We start from the raw sequence: 19,851 nt of genomic DNA, 5'->3' as shown, positions 1-19,851 counted from the left end.
GAGATCTCATGTCTATGGACACTTTTACCTGCACCACCAAAGAATAATCATGTTGAATTGTTTTACCTCCTCTAAACTGCAGAAATGTCTGGTTGCTTGCTATGGGTTGTTGCAATTTATACATCATTATAGCTGTTTGCATTGGCTTGTATTCATTATTCCTTATAGCATTTCTTCTAATTCTTTCTGATCTTATTTTGCTCTGTTTCTTTGACTGCACTGCTCTATAAGTTCTGCTTGTCTCGTTCACCATCCCCACACTCTCCCCCTTTCTTCTGGCAATGGGACTAGAGATAGGAGTGGCTTGCAGCCAGTATAAAGTCCACATCTATCTGCTCAGTGCAGTAAATTTTCAGTCCCCCCTCATTCTTGCTATGGAGAGCACAGTCAAGGCTGGATCATTTCATGTTCCTGTGTGCTGACTGCTGAGTGACTGCTGTACCAGTCTGCCAGATCTGCCCACCCTCTAATTCACCTCTAACCTTACTGGCCAGCCACACACAATGCTTGGGCACTGCCACTTTGCCTTAATCCTCATCTCCCTGGCATCTCTTGGAGTTGCAGATGATGCCATACAGTGCCCTCCTTGCTCACAGGAGAAGCTCATTCGCTGTCTGGACCCTACTGGGTGCCTGGAACTGGTGAAAGAACCCGGTTGTGGGTGCTGTGCCACCTGTGCCCTCCAGAAAGGGATGCCATGTGGGGTCTACACTGCCCGATGTGGCTCTGGGCTGCGCTGCTATCCCACCAAAGGTGCCGAAAAACCCCTGCAGACCCTTATGCATGGGCAGGGGGTCTGCACTGAGACCGGGGAGATAGAAGCCATACAGGGGACTTTCCAGACAGCAGGTGAGAATTATTTCCCCCCCTTCCAAAAAAAAAAAAAAAAACACAGCTCAACAGCTATTTCTAATTAAATTTCCTTAATGCAATCTGATTCTAGCATTGTGTTTTGAGGAACTTGCAATTGTGTCTCTCCCACTTCAAAGGCAGGAAATGCCTCAAGGATATAACTTTACAACAAATCGAATTCTTAACTGTTATAGCACCAGACTGCATGTCTCTTAATGTATAGAAGTACCTTTCATGTGTTGTGCAGGCTTAAAACACATGAACAACCTAGCACAGCTTTGCATCTTAAAGAGTTAAGTCTGGATTATTTTTCTTGGTGCCAGATCATTAACTTTGTTCCACATCTGCATATATACTTATAGGATGGAGTGACGAGTGGTCTGTGGTGTTAGGAAAAAATAATGTGTTAAAGAGCAAAGTTAATTACCCTCATTTAATGCTCAATTTTCTTAGTGCAATTTACCATGGCAGTAAGCTGAGCTTGGACGGAGAGTGTGAGTGATGTGTGCTTGACAGCTCAAATTAAAACACTTAAAGCTTGCTTACATAGTGTAGAGCAAGCAAATGTATTATTTTTTTTTTTGTGTGTCTTGTGTAGACACGACGTAATGACAGGCTTGTATGAGGCTGAAAATCAGTTTATGTATTTTAGTAATTTTTTTTCATATTGTCGATTAAATTCATTTTTTGAAAAACATGTTCTCAGACTATAACAGTGCATGTACCAGGTTAGACATATACAGGTATAGCTGCCTCCTAACTTTCCAAGCCTTTTAATGTCTGTGATAGTTCATATTCCCTAGCTCTTCAAGGGCAGCTACAGTTTTAACCATGTTTTCCTTAATTCCACTACCACAAACCAAAATTTATAGGAAAATTGTACTTATAGCAGTATGAGTATTGTCACTGCAAACATTGTTGCTTTATTTTCTCTTTGTTTTTTACTTATATTGCAAGTAAGGATAAGCACAGGTATGGTCCAAACTTAGGTTTGGACTGAACCCGGAAGGAAGCTGTTACTCCCACCCACTGCCACCCAATCAACTGAGGCCAGGACATTCATACCTCAATGACTTTTACCTAACATGACCATGTGGCCATCGTAGGTCAATAATATCAACAGCATTCCCACCCCTTTGTCTACAGACAGCTGCAGGGTGGGAAATGCCCTGGCCACAATTGATTGGATGACAGTGGGCAGGAGTGATAGATTCCTTCTAGGTTTTGGTTCAAAGCCAAGTTCGAACCAGATCTGTGCTCATTCCCAGTTTTGGGCTACTGACCTATATCAGGTACACAGAAAGTAAAGTCAGAATAATGCCCCGTACACACGATCAGACTTTCCAACAACAAAACCGTGGATTTTTGTTCGAAGGTTGTTGGCTCAAACTTGTCTTGCATACACACGGTCACACAAATGTTGGCCAACAATTATGAACGTGGGAACATGGTGATGTACAATATGGCTCCTTCTGCTTGATTCCAAGCATGCGTGAACTCTTGTGAAATTCCAACAACAAAGTTTTGTTGGCGGAAAATTTGAGAACCTGCTAGCCAACATTTGTTGGCGGAAAGTCCGACAACAAATGTTCGATGGAGCATACACACGGTCGGACTTTCAGCCAATGAGCTCACATTCAACATTTGTTGTCAGAAAATCGAATCGTGTGTACGGGGTATTACAATGTGCCTATGTATTTTGGGTAAAGGATTCTAGTAATGATGCCTTTGGATTGGAATGAAAGCAATCAACTAGTCTTTTTTAGAATGGAAGCTCAGCAATGACAGCCTCCTGAATTATCAGGATATAGATTTCTTTAAGTCTCTGATCATTTGCAAATATCCCTCCATATTTTAATATATTGTGCACAACAGGTAATTCTTCCTCAGCCGTCTTAGAAAGTTTCAAAGCTAAATGCTCATTTAAAGTGTTACTAAACCAAGGAGGGCTGCATTCACTATATAGAGGTCTCCCACAGTACACAAAACATGGAAATGCAATTATTTTAGTAAATATAAACGGCTAAATACATTTTCTCATCAGCAGCTAGAGCAGTCTTGTGACTTCTATCAGTGTCTTGTAGGAGGAGTTTTCTAACTGTCCTATGAGACTGCAGGCTGTCTGACCCTCTGTCTGGATAGTGCTGATTGGCCCTGTGCTGTTCATATGCACTCTCCCAAGAAAAAAAACAAAACTTCTCTGGCAATATACACCAAACTGAGCATGTGCATCCTGACTCCATAGACTCTGTATTATCAGGAAATTATCAGGGGACAGTGGAAGGAGGGAGGATCAGAGAAGACAGGATCAAACTGTCTTTTTACACAATGCAGGGGATTACCCCTTAGGTTCCACAGTGAGTATAAAAAGCATTCTTTACTACATATACAGACTGATTTTACTGTTGTGGGTTTAGTAACACTTTGAACAAGATTATAGCACAAAACTATCCCTATAATCAAATCGCATAACAAAAATTAATTATTTACTTGTAAAAACCTTACCTTTGTGCTTGTTTTAACCTCTGATCACAGGCGCACAAGCTGCCGGTGCATGTTCAAAGTTCATCATTTGACTTGCCAGCACAGACTACATATCCCAAGGACCATAGTGATTTGGCACAAATACGCAGGAGTGAAATGAGGGTTGTGAAATTTTAGATAGACACTCCTACTGTCCCGCCCCTCAGTTTACACACCGGAGGATTTTCTATTATGTGAGCAAGTAAGCACTAGCTGTGCGCTGTCACGCTAGTTTGGGAGCGGGAATGACAACCATGCTCCTGTTAGAGGGCTGGTGTCAGCAGGGGACAAAAACTAAAGATGGGCCTTTATTTTGTTTGAGGATTGGAGCTACACTATATCACCAAAAGTATTGGGACGCCTGCCTTTACACACACATGATATTTAATGACATCCCAGTCTTTGTCTGTAGGGTTCAATATTGAGTTGGTCCACCCTTTGCAGATATAACAGCTTCAATTCTTCTGGGAAGGCTGTCCAGAAGGTTTAGGATTGTGTCTATGGGAATGTTGACAATTCTTCCAGAAGCCCATTTGTGAGGTCAGGCAATGATGTGGATGAGAAGACCTGTCTCGCAGTCTCCGCTTTCATTCATCCCAAAGGTGTTCTATCGGGTTGAAGTCAGGACTCTTTGCAGGCCATTCAGGTTCCTCCACCCCAAACTCGCTCATCTATGTCTTTATGGACCTTGCTTTGTGTATTGGTGCGCAGTCATGTTGTAACAGGAAGGGGCCATCCCCAAACTGTTCCCACAAAGTTGGGAGCATGAAATTGTCCAAAATGTCTTGGTATGCTGATGTCTTAAGAGTTCCCTTCACTGGAATTAAGGGGCCAAGCCCAATCCCTGAAACACAACCCCCACACCATAATCCCCTCCCTCCACCAAATGATTTGGGCTAGTGCACAAAGCAAGATCTATAAAGATATGGATGAGGGAGTTCGGGGTAGAGGAACTTGACTGTCCTGACCTCAACCCGATAAAACACCTTTGGGATGAATTAGAGTGGAGACGGCGAGCCAGGCCTTCTTGTCCAACATCAGTGCCTGACCTCTCAAATGCTCTTCTGGAAGAATGGTCAAACATTTCCATAGACACACTCCTAAACCTTGTGGACAGCCTTCCCAAAAGAGTGTAAGCTGTTATAGCTGTAAAGGGTGGGCCAACTCAATATTGAACCCTATAGACTAAGACTGGGATGCCATTAAATTTCACGTGCCTGTAAAGGCAGGCGTCCCAATAATTTTGGTAATATAGTGTATATGGGGAAAAAATTACAAATATTGCAATGTGACCAATAGTTTAATAGCAGAAAAAAAAAACTTTACCTGCACTTTCATAAAACATTGCATTGCATCAGTAACGCTCAAACATGCACCTGTGAATATCAGTTACAAGACAAGGAGAGCAATAGTAGAGAAGGAGAGAAGTGTGGCTATGTAAAAATGTTGGTGAAAAAAATTGTGTTTTTATGTAGTTTATAGTACATTATAGTGTATTTGTAATGCATTTGTGACCAAGAAAGAGTTTATACATGCCTAGATTGACTTGTTTCTGAAATTTATGCTTTACACCTATATGGTACTCTTTATAGTTTTTAGCAACAGCTACAATTTCTTACTTTTTTGTGATCCCTTAACATAGTAAGAGATGGATCTCACTTGCTGTAATGTTCTGCTGTGAGTTGAAGATGCAATTACAGACTTCACTCATAACATCTGCTATTGTAATTCACTATTTTTGCATAGTCATACTGTAGAATGTTATATTGGTTATAGGGATAGAGATTTAATAACAATTTCCAGGGAAGATTTTCTGATGGTGACATCAGTGGGCCATATCTGTACATTGTCACCCACTTGTAGTCTTTGGTGGGCAAAATTGTGACAAGGTGACAACGCAGGAGAACAACTCAGAGACAAGGCGTTGTCACTCTATAACAGGAAGTGCTTACACAAGGACCTTCATGGCAGGATTATCTGATATTATTTGAATAAAAAACACAGATTTAAAAGGATTGACAATAGTTTTCAAAAATTATATTAACAAGTTTTATGAGACTTTAGTGAGTGGGTGTACATATACCATAATTATCCCCAGTCTTATATTTCCTGAACTGCAGTTATTTCATTTTCAGGAAAAGATTAGAGGATCTATTTATAATTAAAGTGGTTGTAAAGGCTTAAGGGTTTTTACTGTTTTACAGGTAAAAAACCTTCAGTGTGCAGCTCCCTCCTCAGCCCCCTTAATACTTACCTAAGCCTGATCTTGATCCAGCTTGTGTGTGTCTTATGGCCACAAAGAGCTGGCTCGGGAGCGAGCATGCATGAGGGCCCCCAAAGCAAGGGGGAGAGGACCAGAGCGCTGGGTACCCAAAAAGAGAAGGATTGGGGCTGCTCTGTGCAAAACCATTGCACAGAGCAGGTGAGTATGACCTGTTTGTCATTCAAAAAAAATCCTTTACGAAGACACTTTAATTAATGAAAAATTGGCACAGCCATTCATCCAGAAAACCTGTATGTACATTCGTTCTGTGCAATAAAGCAAAAACAGATGTTCTTTAAGCTATTTAACAGATGTTCTTTAGGCTATTTTCTCTTCTGAATGAATGTTCTTTTATTATGGGCAGTAGTAAGATATCACATTATGGCCAAATTATGGCCACTAGATGGAAATGAGAAGCATAGGAAATACATACATCTTTGTAACAAGAGATTCAATGTAACAATTCTAGGCAACTCTAGAGGGAATTATAAAATAAATTTAACCGATGGTTACATTTATTTGGCAATTCCCTCTATCATTCTCTAGAATTGTTACATTGTTTGTGCTCCATCTAGTGGCCATGATGCAGTATTGTACTACTACCCCCCAACCCCTGAAAAACAACCCCACACCATAATCCCCCCTCCACCAAATGATTTGGACCAGTGCACAAAGCAAGATCCATAAAGACATGGATGAGCGAGTTTGAGGTGGAGGAACTTGACTGGCCTGCACAGAGTCCTGACCTCAACCTGATAAAACACTTTCGGGATGAATTAGAGCGGAGACTGCTAGCCAGGACTTCTCGTCCAACATCAGTGCCTGACCTCACAGATACGCTTCTGGAAGAATGGTCGAACGTTCCCATAGACACACTCCTAAACCTTGTGGACAGACTTTCCAGAAGAGTTGACACGGTTATAGCTGCAAAGGGTTGGCCAACTTAATATTGAACCCTACAGACCAAGACTGGGTTGCCATTAAAGTTCATGTGCGTTTAAAGGCAGGTGTCCCAATACTTTTGACAATATAGTGTAGGTATTACCTCAAGCTCCAGATTTAAGAACTGGCATCCCATCTCAGGAGTCAATTACAGGGTGTCTACTGTGGATTGTTGGATGCTAGAGTTGGGCTACAAACTGTAGCTAAAGCACAGTATCTCGAGTTAGTATAAAACGGGTTTATGGTTCTGTTGGGAATAACAAGTTACTTAGAGCTATTTATTTTGCACAATGATTCTTTGAGTTTACCATTGAGACCGTTTGCTATAAAGACATTCTATAGCTAGAAGGGAGCAGAACAATACAAAGCCCAGATCCACTGAAAACCAACTTAAAACCACCCGATGAGTCCTCCTGTCTTTGAGGCTTTATGTCCCATACACTCAACTGGAAATACAAGCAAACAGATCCTAAGTTATTACTGATGTAAAAAATACTGAATTCTATGTACAGCTTATAGCACCCCTCTGACACCCCAAAGGCAAGAAAATACCTCCCAGGGGCATGCTAGCATTTCACAGCAGGGCTGAGTCCATGGCTAAAATGAGGGGGAATGAGAAAAGATATTGGGCGCATGTCTTTTTAAAATTTTAATGCAGAATGGTTAAGGAGGTGAGGGTTAGGGGTCCCAGATACTGTAGCAGATCACTTACATACTCTCCAGGTCAATGTCCAGCTTCACAGTGTCAGAATCTTTAATCCTTAAAGGGGTTGTAAACCCTCAAGGTTTTTCACCTTAATGCATTCTATGCATTAGGGGAAAAACCTTCTGTAGTGCAGCGGTCTGCCAGAACCCCCCTTTTACTTACCTGAACCCGATCTTTCCAGCAACGAGAAAGAGCCCAGCAGCTCTAGCCGCTGTCTTGGATTCTCATTGGATAGATTAATAGCAGCAGCAGCCATTGGCTCCCACTGTTGTCAATCAAATCCAGTGACACGGGAGCCGGGGGCGGGTGCTGAGTCCTGCTGTCTGTGTCAATGAATGCAGCAGCAGGACTCGGAAGCTCGCCCGCACGTGTGCCCCCTTGGAATGCGGGTCTCCTTTGCACAGAGGAGGTAAGTATACCATGTTTGTTTTTGTTTTTTTGTTTGTTTTTTTTAACTAACCTACAATTCCTTTAGGGATAAAAAGTATCAGTATGGCACGATGTGTGTACACCATACAAAGTGTATCCATTGTGACAGTTTCCTTGGTGTCTTCCCAAGCTGGGAATCCATTTCAGGATAAACATATTTCATCTTGCTTTATGTGAGTTGCTAATTGTCTTTCTTTAATAAATTTTTACACACCCACTACACTTAGTCTGTGGACTTTGCTCTTTTTGTCTCTTAGAACCTTTAAGCAGACCCAGCAACACTGTAAGTATGTTCCCAAAGTTCAGTGCATCCTCCAAGTGAGTCACCAGGCCCTAATAAAAGACGAGCAGTCTTCTCCAGCAAGGGGCCTCCCCGGGTCTCCTCCTTGGCACAGCTTCCTCCAGACTAGGCAGGACAGCTTCAGGACCACTTCAGCACACCTTGGGCCTAACAGCAGAGCTCCATCCAGCAGCACCTCCTCAGGCCTCAGCCTGAGGCAAGATAGCGAGCACATTGCAAGTCCCAAATATTTCTATCCTTGCCCAGCATGCACCAGTGGCATAAACCTCCTACTGGATTGGCTAATAAAAATTTTAATATTCATAACTTGTTTTTGTTTATGACTGTTAAGATTAGGGAAAACCAGGTGAAAAACTATACTATAGGTCTGAGCTAGCTACAGCTCAGTCAAAAAGTAAATTGACATAATAGCCCATGTTTAGGACAAGGAGGCTACTGGCTAATAATAATTTAGCACACCAAAACAAGAATGTGTTTACCTGGTATACTTGGAGGTATAGACCAAATAGTGCACAGCTGCAAGGACTACAAATAGACATGTCAACTGTAGGGATCCTGCCTTAAGTTCAAGTGTCCCTAGTTAAATTCCTTGTTTGCTTTGGTAGCTACGCTGTAGCCAGCATAAGCTATGTTTACATTCTCTGTGCTCTGTAGGTTTTTCCTAAGCTCAGAGCTGCCAACTGCTGTTGGGGTGTCTCCAGTAGTTGGTGTGAGAAGTAATGAAATTATGAAAAGATTATGAAAAGATTTGTCAAAGATTTATGTCATCCATGGTGCCCCAGGACAACGTCAATCTTTGACAAAACTAGTAGGGTGGACGACGTGCTGACTTAATCGCGATATACGAATTCCCGGAAGCATGGGCGCTCGTTTTCTATCTATACCGGCCGGTATACTATTTTCTATGTAAGGGAGACGTCCTCTCTTTTTTAATCTATTAACTTTGAAATAAAAGCGTTGGATTTCACACTATGTGGAGCATCTTTTTTCGAGTGGGATATCTGTGGATGTTTGAAAACGAGAGGACAGGAGAGAAAATCTACAGGACCAACCGTGTGCTGAACAGACTGCAGTCCAAAGGCCCTGGCAGGGTAATCAGCCATAGGCGCATTTGACCTTTTTACAGGTCTAATATATCTGGTAAGCAGGCATTTTTCTTTGGTGATGGTCACATGCGGTGTTAACAGCACGTGGGATCTGGAATGTTTGGAGGGCACCTATGAACTCTGATTGTAAACTCAGGAGTGTGACGCCTGTATCCTTTCACTACCCTGGTCCTGCACCTGTCCTTCTCCCACCACATAAGACGGTGTAACATTGGATGTCCATGTTATTTTTAACCTTTGTTTTTGAATAAGGACTATAACACTGCACCTATTAATATATATGCTGACATGCTCATGAGTATTATGCTGTTCTAAATGTGATGCGCTACTCTGTTTTTAGAATTAGTTAAACTGGCAGTAACTCACAAAACAATATGGCGTTAAACTGGGAGTAACACACACAAAACGATATGGCGTTAAACTGGCAGTAACACACACAAAACGATATGGCGTTAAACTGGCAGTAAAGCACAAAGCTATATGGTGTTAAACTGGCAGTAACGCACAAAACTATATGGCGGTAAACTGACAGTAACGCACAAAACCTTATGGCGTTAAACTGGCAGTAACACACACAGAACTATATGGCGTTAAACTGGCAGTAACGCACAAAACTATATGGCGTTAAACTGGCAGTAACACATACAAAACTATATGGCGTTAAACTGGCAGTAACACACACAGAAGTAAATGGCGTTAAACTGGCAGTAACACAATCAAATTGACGGTGTTCAACCGTCACTACACTGACGCTATCTGAACTGTCCCTACTCTAGCTATACACTAATGTAAAGATTACTGAAACGGTCTCACTACAATGAAACTATCTGAGCTGTCCCTACTCTACACTAATGTATGTATGAATAACACGGTCTCACTACACTACAGTAAAACTATCTGAGCTGTCCCTACTCTAGCTGTATACTATACAAATCTGAATGATGGTCCTCCTCACTACTCTCACACTATCCCTAGACTGACACTAAACTAATATTCTACACTGACAATTGAAGCAAAATAGCACAGTGTAGCACACTAACTAACTAATAGCACTAAACAGAGCCCTGTTCTATCTCTCTCCACGCCAAAATCACATTGAAAATGGCTGCCATTGAAAGAATACTTTTATACTGTGGGGCGGGAATGAGCCATGATTGGATAAAGTCATGATGACATTGTCCAATCATGACTCTGACAGTGCTCTGTGCCCTGATTGGCTGAAGATTTCAGTGCTTCAGCCAATCAGGGCTTGCAATGCACTGTTCAGCGGCGCAATGCATTGTGGTTGGTTCGGGGGCGGTCGAACAACCTGTTTGTTCGGCTGTGCGCCGAACGTCCAAACAGCGAAAGTTCAGCCCGAACTTATGCTCTGGCCGAACTGTTTGCCCTTCCCTCATTTCCACTGGCAAAAAAGGGCAGGAGTTCCTGTTTTCTGAATGTCTAGGCTGAGCTTCTAGCTATGGTATGACCTGATGTGGCAAAAGGTGGTCTGTGGAAACTGTGGAAATAGGGACTTAACTACAGTATGCTATTGCTTAGAGGGGTCTCAAGCAAGGGTCTACTCTTACTATACAATTAGAAGGACATTTTTGAAAAAAAAATGACATAATGTGGAACTGGATGCACATGGTACAAAGTACCCCTACTCATTCTCCAAAAATAACAAAAAAACATTTGTAACCTAGAAATAAGGACACCCAAACGTTTGACAAGTCTGTTATTTAAAAAAATGAAGATCCCAAAAAAATGTCCCTCTTTGTAAATACATTGTCAATAAAGATGCCTGCCGATAAAAAGAAGTTAAAAAAAATGTGGCACATGAGACTGATGTCCACGGTAACACTAGCAGAACCATATTAAGTAAATGCCATAGTAAATGCCATTGCCCTACTATGGCCAGTGACCATATTTAGGCAATGATGTCACTGCTATCCCACAGATTCCCTGTGACATCAGTGATTCCTAGGAACTCTGTGGGTGCAAGTATCTGTGACTTCCTAAGAAACAAGTGGCAATGGGAAGCTGTCGTACATAGAAGCAGTAGAAATATGATGCAAGGCTTCTGACGAACAGGGGACCACCAAACAGGCTAAATTTCAGACATCTGTCTGAACACCCGAACTTCGGTTTGTAACGAACCATTGACTCGTCCCTATTCTAAATATACAATGGAAAGAGCACTTTAAACAATGAACATGCTGTGGAGCTGATGCACTGTTTCCTCCATCATGATAATCTGCCCTCTTCATTTGCTCCCTAGGTATCAACTTTATGGACCCCTTTTTTCTGCACCCCTTTGAAGTAGCTTGGGCTTCATAGTGGGTATGTTCACACCAGGGACTTTAAAGTCTCTAAATACTGTGCAATATCAATCATTCCTGCCATTCCCGGTCCAAGGTCTGCTAGTCCCCTTCTATACGGGGCATTGGGATTGGGCTGGATTGGGCACAGGCAGTGGGATCGGGCTGAATTACAACCCGACCAAGAAGTGTCAAAATTTGCATAGTCTATAATTAAAATGAAAAGGGCACATCTAAATGTATCTTTATAACATAAGCCATCTAGATTAGCCCTAAGAAGGAGTATGTTCACCTGGATTAGTGGCTGAGCTACTCCATATAATGTACTTCAGCTCTTATTGCTAAATCTCATGTAGCGTAGACATGAAGATGATCTGTGCTGTCTACAAGCAGACCACCCCTGAAGTTCTATGGTGCTGACAGTGGTTATTGGATTGGAAACAGCTTAAACTCTTCAGTCACGCCAAAATTTGCTGAGTAGACTGAAACATGATTCAGTGGGTCCTAAGGTGATGGAACATGCATCTAAAGCTATGTGCAGACACCTCCTATGTAGTTATTTTAATAAATAATTACAGATAACACGTGCACTGAAAAATGGTAAAATGGAGGTACATGGTGGAGTATACTTTACATACCGCACTCTTCTTCATTTATCCTCAGAAATTATTTCTCCAGTTTTGATTGTCCATCCTGGAAGCAGTGGGCTGTGTTTAGTCTCGGAGTTCTGCTTTCTGTCAAGCTGTCCTTTTCGGTCTGTTGTATGAATACATTCCTACAAACCTTAAAAAAATGCTTCTCTGTGCCTCATAAACTCATGGTAACAGCGTGTGCAGCCTGTAAATGTCATTGTTTTATGGTGTTTATCTTTTACTATTTGGTTCATGTACCATTTTAATTTGTATCTGATGATGTGTTTAGTTAGGTGGACATACTGATGAAGTCTGTAAATATTGAATTGCTTACATTCATGTAATTATCATTTAGTTTGTGCAGATTTCTGTCTGGATATATAGAATGTTATGAATGAAGCAAAAACTGACTTTTTTTTCTCCTTTTTTCATGGTTGTTAGAAGATTTTAGTTGTGGAAGTGTAATCAGATGCATTTGTTAGAGAATAAAATGCGGCATTGAGAGGTTATCCTTTGCATCATAACCCAGGTTTGGAGGACTAATTATACTACTTTTTAACTACCACTTTTGAAAAAGACATTGTCCATTCAAGGCAAAGTGACAGTGTATATGAATAACAATCCCTGCTAGGTGGCATAGCCAGATCCCTGACTGTATAATCATACTGCTTAGCCAATAACTAGACTGCTGATTGGACAATGATAGAGCAGACTACACTGACGAGTCTATCCCTGTGGTTTTCACTCCTGTTGACATTGATATTGACAGCTCTGTGCAGTAGAGCCTTGATTTACCCAAGGTCCTCTTGTACAGGAAATTTCAGGAAGCCGAAGACAGAATTTGTATATTTGTATATTTGTCAAAGATGTATTAAAAAATAGAGATTTGCACAACCAAAAAATGTGTTTAGTTTCAGATTCATTCACAAGTAAATAATTTTGTTTCGGTATATCATTATGTTAAAATTATTTGTTTTTCGGAATTCGTTTTGTATATTCGGATTTGTTGTACGGAATCGATTAGTAAATTTCAAGTTCATTCATAATGTCCTTTGAGAAAACAAAAATGCCTGGAATAGCTGGTTTTTAAGGAACGGACGACTGCTGCGTCCTTAACAACTATAACTCATCTGCACCCAGATTTCCCCCCATACATAGTACCCCTACTCATTCACAATTTTTTTTTAATAAATAAAAATACTAACAAGTTTTTGACAAATCCTTTATTGAAACAAAACAAAAAAAAGTCCCCCAATTTAATTCAAGCGTTCTTCATGATGAACGCTGACTCCACGAAAAAAACCCGCCAAACTCAACGTATCCCATTGAGAGACACTTGCCAAAAGACAGGTAAACATAAGGGTGGGGGTCATCTGGTGATGTCAACCACCCCTCCCTTAGAGCAAACCCCCCCTATTTTAGGACATGCTCAGATAAGGGGTTGGTATGGATTTTGGATGCCATTTTTTTTCGGCGTGAAGTTCACCTTTAAATCCATACCAAACCTAAGGGCCTGGAATGGATTTTGGGGGGGACCTCACGCATTTTTTCTTTTTTTACTGTGGTGTCCCCCTCAAAATCCATACCAGACCTGAAAGGCCCACGCTGTTTTTTGTTTTGTTTTTTCATTTTCTAATGCTGGCTCTTCTTTTGTTTACATTCTGCTGTCAGTGTGTGAGTCATAGTTGTTAAGGACACGGTGACTGCCCGCTCTTTAACAACCAGCCATTCACAAATCAATTCAGATGATTTGTTACTTAGGATACTTTAAACATCCAAATGAAACAAATTAATTTTGTTCTTTCTTTATAATTTATTTTTGATTTGTTGAAATTCATTACTATTGTTATTTGGATCTTCGGATACAGATTTGCTGGGAAAGTGCCACTTCTAGCTGCTCTTTTCTGATAATGCTGTATCCTGAACTACATCCCAAAATCACAGCATCACCCTTATTTGAGCTACTGAGCATGCACAGGGACTCAAAAAGGGGTATTACGGAGGCAATTGCGGCAGTGAGTCCTGGTTCCAATATAATTAGGGGCAGGACTGCCCAGAAAGTGAGTGTGATTGATCTTGAATCATTTAGAAAGTGGGCAAAATCTGGGCAGGGCTGCCTGGAAAGTGAGTGTGAGCAGGGCCACATGCATGGGCCTAGCATAAGGAGTTGCAGGGGTCACAATCGCAACCCCGCCCCTAGCTCCAGGGGGCCCCTGCAGCCTTCCTGTCATATTATCATATGCTCCACAAATTCCAGCTTCGATCTGCCCTAAGGCCCCACAGCCATGCTCCAGTACTGTACTTCTACTTTGCCTTCCACAGTCCACACCCCTCTGTTCCCATTGGCTGGGGAGAAACTGTGAGCCATTTCCTGAATGGAGAGGAGCACGAGGTGAGAACAGCCCAGGATGGGGAAGTGTCTGTGCTGTGTGCTGGCAACATGGAATGGTAACCGAGCTCAGCGAGGCAAGAGTAGGAGAGTGCCATCCTGTAGCCACGATGGGACCAATGTCACTGGTGAGGTATGACACTATCAGCTGGGATTCTCTGTACCCCCCCACCCAGGGATGTCTACTTACCCCACTTCCTTGACAACTGGGGAAAAGATACACACCTCCGGGAGGTGACCTTCCCCCAACACCTGCCAACACTGACAGAGAAACCTTCAGAAATTGCTATAACAAATCCCTTAACACCTCCTCGGGGGGCCCCTGATTGGCTGCAGGCTCCAGATTTTGTGTCACATGGCTTTGCCCTCCCAGATCTAAGTTGCCCCCCCAAAGACCCCTGACCACCCCCTCCACCCTGCATGCTATGCCCGGCTGCTGAGCTTCTTTTCCCATTACAGCACTCTATACTGTTCCTCATCCACAGGGCTGAAATCACATTCCTTTACAACACAGCCAGTTAGCCATGATCAGCACAGGGTGTATCTGCCTACTGCAACTACACTGCCGTTCCGACCAGAGAATTTCACAGGTCAGATGGGCAACATAAAAGCCAAATACACCCTGTAAAGACTGACAGACTGTGTGTAAAGGAATAGGATTTCAACCCAGTGTAGTGTGTGTGTGTGTGTGTGGGGGGGGCTGTATACAGTGCTGGTTTGGGAAAGGAGCTCTGCCAAGTGACCTGCCAGGGGTCCCTGTCCTCTGATTCTCCGGCGGTGATCCCTGGCCTCTGACTCTCCGGTGGTAATCCCTGTCCTCTGATGTAAAGAGGAACTCTGGGAACTCAAAACTCTTAAGCCACTTTGAGTATCTTGGCGTGCGGTGAATGTATCAGCACGCACATTGGAAATAGTGGGGGGGGGGCCAGGTCAACTCTTGCATCGGGGCCCACAAGCTTCAAGCTACGCCTCTGGCCACATGAAAGGAGGCCATGGTATGCATGGGCAGTGAGCGGGAGTGACAATGTCTCTGGAACTGGGATGACAATGTTGACCAGTATGCCAGTGCCTCCCAGCTGCCTCCTTAGAAGAAATCTGCAAGATCTTGCAGGATTTTAAGAAAGCTCACAAGATCTCGGGAAACTGTGCATTTGTTAAAAAAAAAAATACGGGGCGCATGCGCGAGGCTTTGCATGGCAGACGCTTCTCTGTAAAGCTCCGCACTCCCCGCCGCACACTCGGGACTCTTACGCCTTACTGAACCGGCGTTTCGGAGCCGCTATCACAGGGATCGCCTCTCCCCACATCAGTGTCCCTTCCGGTATGGTGCTAACGGGACACCGCGGAAAATCCAAGCAGAAACCCATCAAAGAAGCGCTGGCCCGCGCTTCCTCCAAGATGGCGGCGAAGGCCCAGGCCCTGGCTGAACTCTCAGCATCCTCTCCTGCTCGCTCTGATGTGCCTGACAGTGAAGAAGAGACTGACATACAGGAGAACCTTGGCGGTTCCCCTTCCGTTCCAAACACAGGTATGTCACAAACTGCCTTTATGAAACTTATGGAAACCATGCTTCACAAGGCCTTTAAAGTAACATCAGACCAGATTACCAATAGCCTGACACGTGAGATCCGCGAGATAGGCCAACGCACAGCAGACCTTGAAACTAGGGTTGATGACATGGAATTAACCCTTCAAGAGCAGGCACAGGAGCAAATTGCCCTCCGAGAGGAGAACTCCATACTTTTATCCCGCCTCGAGGACGCGAAAAACCGCTCCCGCAGATCTAACCTACGCCTCAGAGGCATTCCGGAGACAATTGATGACTTACAATCTTTTACTACAGCATTATTCCAAGAACTGGCGCCCTCCATACCTATTGAGCGCCTTGAGTTCGACAGAATCCACAGGGCACTCACCAGGCGCCAGACAGATGGACCACCAAGGGACATTATCATCAAGCTGCATTTTTTTCGCACGAAAGAACAGCTCTTGGCAGCCGCCCGTAATAACAACTCCCTTCAATTTCAGAGCCACACGTACCAATTGTTCTCTGATTTAGCACCTCTCACGATTGCTAAACGCCGTGCTATGAAACCTCAACTGCAGGTTCTTATACAGCACCAGCTTAAGTACACATGGCGGTTCCCATTCGCGTTACAATTCTCCTATCAAGGACAGCAGCACACCTGCACCACCCCAGAATCGCTTCAAAGACTGCTGGAATTGCTCCACCTGTCTCCCCAGACCGACCATTCAGATACATCCCTTCCTCGTACGCCAGCCAGATGTGCTTCTCAACCATACACCACGACCCCTAAACGGAATAACTCTGGACCACCATCCATTTGGAAAGGAACCCTAGCCAGATCATGCGAATATCCTTATCTCAGCCCGAAATCCCGAGCCCCACGCTTTTCCTATCTCTCCCTCTTTTTTTGAGCACACAGGTACTCGGTTGCACCCGCAGTGATTGACTTCACAACATCTCAAGAGACCCTCCTTGCGACCGAGACCTGCTGGAAGACCTCCGTCGAGTACGGACACTCTGCGCTCTGAAAATGTCTCCTCTTCAGGGCTCACAGGCCACTTAAGGCCTGCTCAGGTTCAGTCGTTTTGTTCTATTTTCTTTTACCGTTTTAAAGTTTTTGTTTGATACTATTGCCATGCTGATCTTAAAAACGTAATTGCACAATGAACATACCTAACAGGCGCTTGACCTGGACCGCTTATGGTGAGCCAGTTCAATCCCGTTATTTCGCCACTTCCGTGATCAAGTAATGGTAATGAAACAGTTATATAACTTTTGCACTTTGGTTAATATGTTACTATTGTCAGGTATACCTTTTTGGTATGCATCCCATGTCGCTCCGTTTTACCCCTCCCTACTTCCCTCCTTCCCCCGCTCCTCCCCCTTTCCCCCTCTTTTTCCTCAAATTTTTTTTCCTTAAATTGTCTTTATTATCCCCGTTTGCGGCGGGGAGCAGTCAATGCTCACCCTCTCTACGGTGCGCCCACTCTCTGACTGGACTTTCAGTCGCAGAGTCGGTGCACACACTAGTCGGGCACTACTGACTTATTGCCTCCTTATCAGGGGGATCACTCAGTACTTCGCCCGACACCCTATGCTCTCCCTCTCCCTTCCTTCTTCTCCCCCCCTCTTTGATTCTATACCTTTACTCTCTCACTTTCTCTTAGCCGGTCAGCTCGCGCGGGCCCTGTACTCTTTGCTATTGGCTCCCCACACACCCTATAATGGCCCCACTTGAAATCCTTACCCTAAACGTTAAGGGACTAAACTCACCACATAAGCGAGTGAAAGCGTTTCAAACCTTTGCATCATTAAAGGCTAAAGTAGTAGCCCTCCAGGAAACCCATTTCTCCACACGCCAAACCCCGAGCTTTTTTAGCTCTAAATACCCACAGGTATTTACTGCTTCAGCAAACACAAAGCATAGAGGAGTTTTAATAGCTTTCCACCACACCATGCCATTTACCCCCCTGTCTGAGATAAAAGACCCTGAAGGTCGCTATCTAATCCTTGTAGGACTATTACAGGACATAACCACAACCTTCATCTCCTATTACGCCCCCAACACAAATCCGAACCCTTTTTTTTCGCATTTATTACAGGTTGTGAAAACACACTGCAGGGGAACCTTGTTCCTGTGTGGTGACTCCAATTCAGTGTTGCAGCCACACATAGATAAATCGCCCTATGCCCCAGAACATTACACCCCTTCTACACAATTTCGTAAATTAATACAAAGTGCCTTCCTCCTAGACACATGGAGAGAATTCAACCCCACTAAGAAAAACTATACATTTTACTCGCACCCACATAAATCTTTTTCCAGGATCGACCATATATTTATCTCCATAGCATCTGCTCCCCTCCTCCTCCACTCACACATCCAACCAATCACATGGACAGATCACTGTGCTGTTATCACCACAGTGTCATCTTTAATTCCACAGATCATGGTGCATGAATGACTCTCTACTGACTAATCAATCATACTGTCTGGATATCCAGGTAGCTCTTAAAGACTATCTTACACACAACGCCACCCCTGACATCTCTCCCATTTTGCTCTGGGAAGCACATAAACCCGTGATACGAGGCACATGCATCTCAGTGGCATCGCATCTCAATAGAGATAAGAAACTCAAATTGCGTCAACTTGAATCAGATTACCACGATAGTTTCCTTTTATTCCAAGCCAACCCAACCGAAACACACAAATTAACACTAGAAAAAATTAAACTAGAATTAGACTTACTTCTGGCTGAGACGGCTGATAAGGCTATCCGTAGGACTAACCACACGATCTACACCAAAGCAAACAAACCAGACACCTACCTGGCTTTACGTCTACGCAGACCAGACCATACTCGTATTCCCATCAGACTCAGACTGGCTAAAGACATAATCACCAGCAATCCTGTTAAGGTTCTCTCAGAGTTCCGTAAACAGCTAGCAAATCTTTATGATTCTAAAACAGCGTTTCCATTGCGCCAAGCAGAGAAGCTGTTTCATAATTTGCCAATCCCAACCCTGTCTGAAACCAGTCACGAGCTCATGGAAAGTACGATCACGACAGATGAAGTTTTAGCAGCCATCAAAACCCTCAAACCTCATAAGCGCCCGGGTCCCGATGGCCTCCCCGGTCTCTATTATTAGAAATTTGCTGCAGAGTTATCTCCCCTTCTTACCAATACTTTTAATACCATACTAAAGCAACACTCTTTTGGCAGAGACTAGGGATGAGCTTCGTGTTCGAGTCGAACCCATGTTCGACTCGAACATCGGCTGTTCGATCGTTCGCCGAATTGCGAACGTTATGGGCCGTTCGCGCTAAATTCGTGTGGCGCGTCACGGCCCATAATTCACTGCGGCATCGCAGTGCATTGCTGGCTGATGATTGGCCAAGCATGCACTATGACCCGCATGCTTGGCCAATCACAGCGCCGTCAGTAGAGAGAGCTGTAATTGGCCAAAGCCAGGGTGGCTTTGGCCAATTATGGCTCAGGGGATTTAGTACACACCCCACACTATATAAGGCCGCCTGCACGGCGGCCCTGTGTAGTGTGTGTTCCGGTGTGCTGAGAGATAGAGAGAGAGAGAGACAGTGTCATTTGATTTGAGTTAGATAGATTAGGCAGAACAGTCAGTCAGTTAGCTGCACTTACAGTGTATTGTGTATATATATGCATCCCAGGTGTTGCATATATATATATACACTGTATTCAGTTTAGCTAGATCCGTTCCTGTTATCTTCTATCTAGACTATTTACATTTAATGCAGTGCGTCCTGCTCACAGTGTTCAGCTAGATCCGTTCCTGCTATTTACATTTAGTGCAGTGCGTCCTGCTCACAGTGTTCAGCTAGATCCGTTCCTGTTATCTT

General features: G+C 43.5%; 1 protein-coding gene across 2 annotated transcripts in view; it reads left to right on the top strand.

The window, feature by feature from the left end:
• Positions 1-327: 327 nt before the first annotated feature.
• The window catches only part of IGFBP4 (insulin like growth factor binding protein 4), a 109,677-nt gene continuing 90,153 nt past the window's right edge, over positions 328-19,851 (top strand). For both annotated transcript variants that reach the window (XM_073607977.1, XM_073607976.1), the window contains exon 1: positions 328-849. In XM_073607977.1, coding sequence (XP_073464078.1) covers positions 504-849 — 346 coding nt within the window. In that variant the 5' untranslated portion in view covers positions 328-503. The remainder of the gene's footprint in view (positions 850-19,851) is intronic.

The sequence above is a fragment of the Aquarana catesbeiana genome, linkage group LG12 (genome assembly GCF_042186555.1).
Source record: "Aquarana catesbeiana isolate 2022-GZ linkage group LG12, ASM4218655v1, whole genome shotgun sequence".
NCBI classification, from domain to species: Eukaryota; Metazoa; Chordata; class Amphibia; order Anura; family Ranidae; genus Aquarana; species Aquarana catesbeiana.
The sequence above is the reverse complement of the archived record's forward strand: the minus strand, read 5'-3'. Positions and strand labels throughout refer to the sequence as shown.